Source organism: Oreochromis aureus, linkage group 13 (genome assembly GCF_013358895.1).
Source record: "Oreochromis aureus strain Israel breed Guangdong linkage group 13, ZZ_aureus, whole genome shotgun sequence".
Lineage (NCBI taxonomy): Eukaryota > Metazoa > Chordata > Actinopteri > Cichliformes > Cichlidae > Oreochromis > Oreochromis aureus.
Window position 1 is genome coordinate 14,660,733 of NC_052954.1, and position 11,164 is coordinate 14,671,896.

The following is an 11,164-nucleotide window of genomic DNA, read 5'->3' on the forward strand; positions in this document are numbered from 1 at the left end:
TGATGCCTTCATAAGCGCTTGAAGCTCGGATTTTCTCCCACAGAGTAAAAGCTAAACGCTTAGATTAGGAACCAGCCTCTTAGCAGTGTGCCTTTTTTGGGTTTTATCTATCCAAAGGATCTCCAGGGACGACAGCGTACCAACTCGATACGCGTTTGTAGTATAAACACTCCTTTTGTAAAGGTATTACATCGAGATTACCGACTGCACTTGAAAGCACCAAGTGGCAGGTTTCAGTCAGGGGAAAGCGGTTCCTCGTTTCGCGCTTTGTCTCTATTACATCCCTGCGTGTAGGATATATGCTGTCAATTTAGGACGTTAGGCGGTCAAATTAACACCCGTAGACAAACGTAGCTTAGTATCACACCGGTGTGATACACCTCTTAAAAATGCTCCAGTCTTTAGCCAGCAATTCCTGTGTGCGTTTGATACAGACTCACAAATCGACGTGGTATTTCGTCTCCCTGGTGGTGGGCTACCTCCTCTATCTCATATTCGGCGCAGTTGTTTTCTCATCGGTCGAGCTGCCCTACGAAGACCTCCTGCGGCAGGAACTGAGGAATATTAAGAAGCAGTTTCTCCAGGAAAATGACTGCCTCTCCGAGGAGAGGCTGGAGCAGTTTCTTAAGAAGGCGCTGGAGGCGAGCAATTACGGGGTTTCCATCCTCAATAACGCCTCGGCCAACTGGAACTGGGACTTCACCTCAGCGCTGTTTTTCGCCAGCACGGTGCTGTCCACCACAGGTAGGGTCCTGGGCAGGCTGGGTGATGCTGCAGCCGAGCAGGTGCGCAGCATAGCGCAGAAAAAGCGCCTGACAAGGCCACACAAACCACGGGTCTTAGTACAAATGGGACACACACATTGTGTGTGTGTGTGTGTGTGTGTGTGTGTGTGTGTGTGTGTGTGTATATATATATATATATTTACAGCTAGCGATAGAAATTTAAATATCTTCTTCTAACAGCTATAGCTGTAGAAGCAGGCCTTAACCCTCCCAGACAGCCACACATATTCTGCTTTAGGCAAGTGCATTAGCAGACACGTGGTTTTCTGTCATTTTTCTTAAGGTGTAAGAAATAGCTTTGTTAAGTTAGAAGTTATGTATTTGTTTTCCCAAATAACTTCACAAAGGGCATACGTGCCTTGCTGATCAGTCGGCGCACAGGAAGAACTTTAGCCTGACAGATTGGCATCAGTGAGGTTACAACATACACTGTAGTAAAGGTACCCTGTGCCCCAGTTTCTTCCTAAATGGGAAAATAATGATCGTAGTATCTTGTTTTAAGTCTCAACAGAATTGATGACAGTAAACAGGACTTGACTAAGGTCTGCGTTTTTGCCTGCGTGTCATTTTACCATTCAGTGTCAGACACTCCCTGTTATTGTTGGATATTTTCTGTGGCCTTTGTTACGTTACAAAAACACATTACTCAGTAAATGTGCAGTGACAATTATGGTATTACCTAGGGCAGGTCTTATTCTGAAGTGATGTAGTTACACTGTAGCTGCTAAATAACAAGCGGAAAGTGTAGGTGAACTATTTGGGATTTTTGTCACAAGGAAACAGTTTTATCATTTGCATGTTGTGAGACGGTAGTCCTCTGTTTTCAGGCTCTTTTTAGGTCTGTTTTAGGTCAGGTATGTTTTCACACCAATGCAAGTTTAGAAAAGTCAGCAGAAAGTTGTTCAGCACGACTTAAACGAGACCACAGATACTGATAAAGCTTAAGCAGACAGAAACATGGCTGCAGAGAAGGTGTAGGAATGACTGTATGCATACTCATATAAAGCACGATTAAAATATAAATGCTGGAATTGGAATTTGCAAATCTAATGCGCTCATGTTTAATTCACAATCAAACACAGAAAAAATAAAATGTTTAAAACTGAGAAAATGCATCATTTTAGGAAAAATGTTTGCTCATTTTGAATTTGGTTGCAGCAACATGTCTCAAAAAAGTCACAAAAGTTCTGTGTTTTCCGCTGTTTAGCCTCCCCTCTTCTTTTAATAACAGTCTAAACATCTGAAGGAGACCAGCTGCAGAGAAATGCTTTTTGGCATTTGTGGTGCTTTTCCAGATGTGCACAATGTCATTTCCATAGTCACTGGTTCGCACCCCCATACCATCAGAGATGCAGGTTTTTGAACTGATCATTGATAACAAGCCAGATGGTCCCTCTCCTCTGTAGTCCAGAGGATCTGGTGTCCATGTTTTCCAAAAAAAAAACCTTACAATTTGTTTGTTCAAACTTACAAAATGAGATTTGGCTCAGACAGGACCTACTTTAACCTGAAAACTGTGTTCACAGACAATGATTTCTGGAAGTTTTCCTGAGCAGATTCAGTGATTGTGACAACAAAATCATTCCTGTTTTCATTGCAGTTTCACCTGAGTGCTTGAAAATTATAGAAGTCTGCTACTGATTTGTAGCCTTGTCTCTTGCACACAGAGACTTCTTCTGAATCTTTTGATGACACTGTGTACTGTGTAGATAATGAGATGTTTACAGTCATCACAGTCTTACATTTAGGAACATTATTCTGAGATTGTTCCACAGATTGCTGATACAGTTTTTTGCAGGTTGGTGAACCCGTGCTCATCTTTACTTCTGAGAAACTCTGCCGCTATAAGATGCTCTGTTTATACCCAAGCCTGTTACCTACCTGTTGCAATTTAATGTAGTTAGTTGGCAAAAAAATACTACTCACTTTTCTAGACTTTTGAGATCTGTTGCTGCTATAAAAGTGAAAATTAGCTAAGATATATATACTTTTTTAATGAAATAAAACGTTAGTCAGTTATCTTAAATTTAGATTGAAGTCCAAGACAAAATGCATTAAAAAACAATTATATTAAATAACTAAATAAATAAATAAATTTGTTGCGTGCCACTAAATACTAAAAGAAGAAGTCATAACTTTTATATCCTCCAAACGTTTGGTTTACTCAGTAACTGTGATGCAGGATGTTCCTGTTAGTTAAATTGAACTCTCTTCCCATGAAATACACACAAGCTACAAACTTACTGTGTACTTACAGATCGCTTTTCATGGTAAATATTTGCTTGGTTCTTTCCTGCAGTCACACCTGACATGGCAGAAGAAAGAACAACAGACTATGATTTATAGCAGTGATTACAGAGGCGTTGCAATCCTACATTATTCTGCAGCTTTTGATGGTCCTAATGTTTTTCCTCTGCAGGATATGGGCACACAGCACCACTGTCAGACGGCGGGAAGGCCTTCTGCATTATTTACTCCGTGATCGGCATCCCCTTCACCCTTCTATTCCTCACTGCTGTGGTGCAACGGATCATGGTATTTAGCACACGGAGGCCGATTACGTACATCCACATACACTGGGGCCTGTCCAAGCCACTGGTGGCCATTGTTCATGCCACTGTGCTTGGCATGTTGGCAGTCTCTTGCTTCTTCCTTATCCCTGCCGCCATCTTCTCGGCGCTGGAAGAAAACTGGAACTTCCTGGAGTCCTTCTACTTCTGCTTCATTTCGCTCAGCACCATTGGCCTCGGAGACTACGTGCCCGGAGAGGCGGCCAATCAGAAGTTCAGGGAGCTCTACAAAGTGGGCATCACTGGTGAGTGTCGCTTTTGAGAGTGTTATTAGCTGACTGTCCACTTTGATTCTTATCAGAGGTTTTTTAGTGACATTATATAACTAAATTATTCTGTAGATCTATTATTTTGGTCTAATCACTATTAAGAAAATACATTTTTGGATTACGATATCGTTCTTAGTGCCTCTGATCCTCAAAATTACAACATCCTTCATAAACTAGGACCTGCTTTGTTTACACTTAAAAACAGCACTCGCTTCCTAATTAAGCTATAAAGTGAGGAAAGAGCCTCAACAAGTCACACATAGTGTCAGAATGTGTAACATGTGCTAAAGTGATAGTCTTTATTTGTTCAACTCTCATTTGGAAATAACAGCTGTAGAATACAGCCAGAGTTTGACATCTGAGCTCATTATCATGGATGGATTAAATTGAGGGTGGTGTAAGGGATAAAACAGCAGATAATGCAGGGCAGCAACAGGACTAACACGTCAGAGGGTGAGACAGGAACTTATGCTGTTTAAATAGACCAGCAGATCAGGAGGGCGTGTTTGGTACGATGAAAGCAGGGCAGTGTTATGTGTGAGTGAGCCAGTTGCCTGCCCAAATTAGCTCACAGGCTTCGCTTCATTTAAATTGCAAATGTGTGAGAACGAATGCTGTTATTTTTCCGATGTGAGAAAAATCACTTTTAGTGGGTTTTAATATGGCCAACTTTGATCTGCCACTTTGTAACACAGTTAGCCGGGTCTATCTTTGACCTGTTTGTGAAAATTACACCATGCGCCGTGTTGTGAGTGCATGCATCAGAATTACAGGCACACACGTTAGGAATTACAGTGCAGCCGTAGGTTTTATGTCATCATCAAAGAACACGTGGTGTCTAGGATATAGTTTTTCTACAGTAAAGTAGAAGTAATCAGTGCCTTCTAGTTGAGTCTGCACATTCAATTTCTTAAAACCTTCAGTTACAATTGCCAGTTATATGCATGTTTTTTAATGTGTTTAAAGCCATATTAGTTATTAATAAACAAGGTTAGAGCAGTTTTAAATCTGGACGATAACCTACTGGCGACAGCAGGAAGGTCATGCCTGCATTTTCTGGTTGTCTTGTGCAGCATATTCTTAGCAGCACCCTGAGAGTTAATGGTAGCTAGAGTGCAAAAAAGTGAAACTCAATTAAACCCATAGAGTCTTGGCAGGGAGTGGGTGCACACGAATGTCAAATGTTACTCCACTCGACTGTCTCCAGCATTTGTGATGTGGGTGTGTGGTCAGAGAGTCAGAGAGAGAGAAAAATAGACGTCAATTTGTAGGCACAATGTGCCAGTCTGTAGGAGGAGACGAGGCAGGAACAGAACGCGTCTGTTTGCATGAATGGCTCCAGACACATTTGTACAACTTCCTCTGTGAAAAATTACATGCATCGGAAGTGATATGACCATAACTGTGTTACCATTGTGATGTAAGTGGAACAACTAAAAAACAGCAGGCGTTTTGTTCAGTATATACTGAACAAACTACCTCATTTGCTAAAATCTCTTCAGTCTTGCCTTTGGGGTTAAGCAGCCACTCCTTCTGTGAGTTGCACTCGGGATTTTGCACTATTCAGAAAATGCTGTTACTTAAATTGATACAACAGTAAAGAATAGCATTTCCTACAAATGCCAGGCTCTGTTTTGATATGGAAAAAACCACCAACTATCAATGTTACACTATCCTTTCCATTTTCTCTTTGTCTCAGTATTCTAAAGCATGCTCCCTGTTTTTGTTAACATGGATGGTTTGCACTGCCCTCTTGTGTTGATCCATAAAACAACAGTGTTTATGAGTAAATCCACTGTGTTTGGATCAAGTAGCAAAACATCATCTGCAGCCACCATGCTGAAAAAATATGCTGCATTATAAATGATAAATATGCTGCAGGTATGAGATTAAGTCAGGCTTTAAACCTCTATTTAAATCCAAGGGAAGTGATTTCACATCAGGATTAAAGAAAATGCTTTTAATATGGTGTTAATTACACTGCAGATCATTACTCATATGCCTCCTAATCCCTGCCTGTTCTTTTTTTTGTCTCATCAGTCTACCTGATCTTGGGCCTCATAGTCATGCTAGTGGTACTGGAGACCTTCTGTGAGCTGCAACAACTGAAGCAGCTCAGGAAAATGTTCTACCTGAAGAAGGAGAAGCCGGTCGACCGCCTCGCCATTTTGGAACACGATCAACTCTCCTTCACTACGGTGTCCAACAGCGGCACAACCCAGAGCCAGGACAAATCCCAGACGTTTGTTAGCGTCCCGACTCTGGCCTCTCCCAACGACGATCCTATGATCCAGTAAATTCACTTATTAAGGGATTAAAAATGTAGAAGTGGGGTGGCAAGGCTATTGGCAGAGAGAATGAGTAGATCTTAGCTGTAGGCTTTGTTTAACACTCAGCCCTGCAAATTGTAGTTGTAAAAGAAAAAAAAGAGACTTCTTAGATCAAGCAGACATTTTCCTTTAGTGAACCACAATACTGACAATAGTGTTACGCAGCAGAGATTAAAATTATGTATATTAATAAGGCAGAAAATGAATATTGTAACAGTGGCTATAAATACAGAGGCAGTGATAAAAGAAAAAAAAACCTTCTGCTGTATTTCTGTCCTACAGACACTCGGCACCATTGAAAGCTGCATTATTTATTGCATATTTAGGAATATTTTCGAAGTTAGGCTTTCTTGAATTTAGCTAAAATGCAGGACAAATCTCTGTTGTCTGTCTTAAAATAGTACATAAACATGTGTGCATCTTGTAAATAGAGATGCTTGACAGATATGTGGAATGTACATAATCAGGTTAATGTTTGAAAATGTAAATGTGCGGTGACACCTCCAATTATTCCACGCCGTGAAGATGATTCAAAGTGATGTTGATACATCTAAAAGGAAACGAATTATTTTAAGCTGTTTACTTGAAACGTGTCATCACATTTTTATTTAAAAGTTGTTTTTTTAAAAGTCTAATTAGTTTATTGCTCGGTACAGTTTGTCGCGCTCCTCGCTGTTGAATTGGCTCCCGCTGAGTTTCAGGTTCCTGTTTTCGTTGCATATTATGTTTTTCACGATTGATTTATGAGGTTGACATCAGAATATATCCTGAAAACATGATCGTTTTGAGAAAGCTTTTTAAAAAGCAGGCTTTTTTTCCCCCGGCGGGCAGCCAATTAGAAACACTTTACAAGCATGTTGCTTTTCTCTTTAAGTCTGCTTGGGTCATCTTCATAGAGGTGTTAAATATTCCGGTCACACTCCACATTGTCATATTACATCGGGAAAAACATCGGGAAAAACATTTGTGGATTTTCTCATGCTGCAGCTCTGTTTGGGAGTTGTTACTGTGTCAAGAACTATAATTTATTGATTCATCTGAATGGCTTAACGTGTGCTAAAGTGTCTGAAAAGGGATGTGACGTTAGCCCAGCTCAAAAAGAGAACTGCAGAGGGCTGACCCGTGGCGTTTTACCTTCAACAAAGAGAGCTCAGTTTGCACAAACACCCGAGTACAAGAATTCCTGAAAACCTTTTTTTCTTTTTCTATTGGAAAGACTTTTTTTTTTCATAGATACTTTGTAAAACTTGAGAATTGCTCTAAGCTAGAAAAGAATAGTGTTGAACAGCAAATTTTTTAGCGTATGTACAAAGTTTGAATAAAGAAGTGTACGTCTTTGAATATTGACTGGGGAAGGTTTACAAAATATTCTCGGTAATTAATTTAAGCAATTCATTTCTATACACGGTGCAATAGGAAAAGAGGAAATTATGAACTCCACAGTAGGAGCGCAGCTAAATCCCAGTTTTTATCCATTGTCTCAGATTTAAATCGAATTAAGTGACTTTAAATGAGCGAGTTTTAAGACTGAGGGAAAGTGTTATGTCAGATACAGCAGTTTCACGGTCATCATCTGTCCTCTAACGCGTGCTGCTGTAATGAAAAACCTCGTTTTCAATTACGGCACCTCCCGTTTCTGTGAACAGTGACACTGGCACAATCTGTTTTATGGAGATAAAGTTCTGACCTCGTCTTTCGCATCAGGTTACAGCTTTTCATTAGGTTTTGAATGTAATGTTTTTTAATGCTTTTTTTGCTACATGACATTTAAAGCCCCGTGAGAGTGCAGAAAAACTGACTGCTCTGCTGACTCTAATTTCAGTTTCATTTGTTTGGAACAGTGCATACAGGTGTCATGACCTGAAAGATTACCACTTGAGTTGGTTCACTGATTTGTAACAGTGTGTTCTGTAGATCAGTGGTTTTTCTCTCTTTCTATTTTCATGCCAGTCTGGTCCTTCATGGGAACTGTGAAACACTGATTTTGTTCAGATTTCTTCAGGAGAAAAAGGAGAACTTGAAACTTGGGGGTTACTCGCCTTAGTTTTACTGTAAGATGTTTAATTGCTTTGTAGACAGATTAAGCAAATTGATGTTAAGGCTTTGATCCTACATGTTATCTCAAAGGCAAAAGCTGTCAGGTGAGGTAGTTCTAGCTTTGATCAGGGAATAAACATTATTTGAAGGATTACAAATGGAAGTACACTGACATTATTTATTCATGCTGAGAAATGGCATGTTTGGAGTATTTGTATTCATGAGTTTTTGTACATATCTCTTCAGTGGTGGATGCTATAGATTCACATTTCTTGTTAAGTATTTTAGTGTTGCAATACTATGATTGTACATGAATACCATTGTGTATCAAGGTTTTACATGAACTTCATTTCAGCATAGGAATAAGAAACAAATAAACTGTAAAAGTGTGTCTTAAATAAAGTGTTTGTTATTAATTAATTGGAGTTCTTCGTTTTTGTGTGTGTGATGAATTGCAAAGTACAGACCCAAAAAGTACAGACCCAAAAAGTACAGACCCAAATGCTGGCTCTCAGGATGACACAAGTAAGATAAGATAAGATAAGATAAGATAAGATACGATACAATACGATAAGATAACTCTTTATTGTCATTTCACAGTCATACTTAGTACAATAGTACAACAAAATTGGAAACTGTCCATGTTGGCACTAAGCACAACTAAACACAACAAAACGCAACACAACACAGCTGACTTTAAAGTCGATTTTTTAAAAAGTGTAAAAAATGTAGTAACAAAATACTAACCTTTATTTTTGCAATTGCAAAGTCCAAAGCCAACAAAGTTAATAACAAAATCCAACACAAAGTTGGGCAAGCTAACTGAATCTAAAGTACACAGCAGCTGGTTGAGAACAGTGGTTAGCACTGTTGTCTCACAGCAAGAAGGTCCTTGGTTCAAATACACCATCTGGCCGGAGCCTTTCTAGTTTATTGTCTCCCCATGTCAGTGTGAGTTCTCCCAGGGTGCCTCTGCAGTTATTGGGGTTAGCTTAAGTGGTGAGTCTACATTGGATGTAGGTGTGAATGCAAGTATGAGTGGTTGTCTGTCTCTTTGTGTTAGCCCCGAAACAGGCTGGCAACTCTCAGCCTACGGCGGCCAGGATAGGTTACAGCCACCTACCCGCAACCCTGAAATGGATAAGCAGAGGCGATTGGATAGCTGGGAGAACACAATGTGACAAAGACTAAAGGGGACACTGACCTCCCTTTACACAAGACAGCAATTAAGGGGGTAAGCGAACACAGCTGGGTAATGAGATTTAGGTGATAGTAATCAAAGACAACGAGACAGGAGAGAAGGTAAAACTAAATGTAAGATCCTAGAAATAAAAAACCGCCACAAGTGATTGAAGTGAGAATGGAAGTGATAACTAAACAGGGAAACACAAACATGTACGTGAACTTAATATAGGGGAATTGACACAAGAGGATGGAACAAAAAGCACTGCGGGAACAATTAAACTGTTATGCAAAGAGGATGTAAGAACTTACGAGTAAATTCCCTAAGCAAATACATAAAGTTGCAAATATAACCACCAAGCAAACTAAGAATCAAACGGAAAATATATAAATAAACAAAAGTTGTCATAAAGTCAAAAACACTTGTTCAAAGACCCAGGATCATGAGAGGCATTTCATGCAAAATGTTATAAAATTTAAACACAGGAAAATTAAGTGTTAGCTAATAGGAAATGTGCCCCAACACCTGTGTGTCTCTTGTAGTAACACATGATAATATGAAGGGGAAATTTGCAGTCACTTTCTGCTGGTTTTGTGTGGGAGGAATTGAAAAGTAAAAGCAGAACAAATAACCACAGGGTCTTTTCTAGGCTTTTTAAATATATATATATGTATTGATGCTTGAATGCACCGTTACGACCTTAAAAATGGATATGGGTGTTCATCACACTTTGTTTCTGTCAGTAATTCAAGCTGGAGGTGAATACGTTGGCTCTGCAGGATCTGAAAGAAGTGATTAATCTGAAACTATTTCTCATTTCAGCAAAAAAACAATAGTTAGGCTCCTGGGAAACTTTATGAGAGAAAGGACATTGGTAGCTGTTGAAAGAGACGATTACACACGATTACAATCAAAATCTTCCCACAACATCATGCAAAGGATTTGAATTTGCATAACATATAGAGGCTTTAGGACCAGACAATATCTGATACAATGAAATATATAAAGCAAACACAGTAATACTCTTGAAATATTTGTTTTGCATCTTGGTTTGTCCGTGATTTTGTGATGCCCTCCAGCCTCACCATTGATCCTACCTACATATTATATTGCTTTATTGTTGTTGTTGTTGTTTTTTTTCCTAGCTGCAGGTGGCACATATCTCTCTAAGGAAAGTCAATTTAATTGTGCAGTGCTTTTGTTTTATTAAGCAGCTGTAAGCAGCTTCATGTCAAAGAGAAGTGTAACCAACTTTGACATGCAGGCACCTCTCACTGCAGCAGCCACTGAGCTGACATCCATGTTATTAACTCCATGAATATAGAATACGCGCTCGAAGCAAGTATTTATTGGAAGCCAATTATCTGTCTTCAAACTGTAACTGGAATAGCTGTGTCTTATCTATCTATCTATCTATCTATCTATCTATCTATCTATCTATCTATCTATCTATCTATCTATCTATCTATCTATCTATCTATCTGTCTGTCTGTCTGTCTGTCTGTCTGTCTGTCTGTCTGTCCGTCCGTCCGTCTTCATTTTAATCAAATTCTCCATCTCTGCTGTTAAATAATGTCTGTAAATTATGGATGACATTTAACTGCCAACACAGAGAAAACAGTGCTGAATAAAAAGTAGCGAGATCGCCCCCTCACTGAAAATGAAACATTGTGCATGCACAAGCAACATCTGTGCTTACAGCAAAATGAGATTGGAGTCACTCCAGACTCCAGATACTCCAACCAAATAGCTTCCATCTTTGGCTAAAGCTCTACTTTCCCCTCTACATTTGCCTATTACCACTTAAGATGCTTCATTCATTGTCTCAGTTTTTTTTGTGTGGTTTGTATTGCTATTAGTTTGTACCCACACTGGCTGCGTCTTTTGACATACGTATAATTGTCAGAGGACGCAGCCGGGCTGTCAGTCAAGAATGTAACGGGGCAGAACAGAAGCATCCCCTGAAGGTTCATTTCTACACACTTGACTG

General features: G+C 39.5%; 1 protein-coding gene across 1 annotated transcript; it reads left to right on the forward strand.

Annotated features, from left to right (window-relative positions):
* kcnk1b (potassium channel, subfamily K, member 1b) lies at positions 1–8,411 on the forward strand. Its single transcript, XM_031742941.2, has 3 exons — positions 1–744; positions 3,205–3,600; positions 5,665–8,411. Exons 1-3 carry the CDS (start codon positions 390–392, stop codon positions 5,919–5,921), a joined length of 1,008 nt encoding a protein of 335 aa, XP_031598801.1. The 5' UTR covers positions 1–389; the 3' UTR covers positions 5,922–8,411.
* The last annotated feature ends 2,753 nt before the right edge of the window (positions 8,412–11,164 follow it).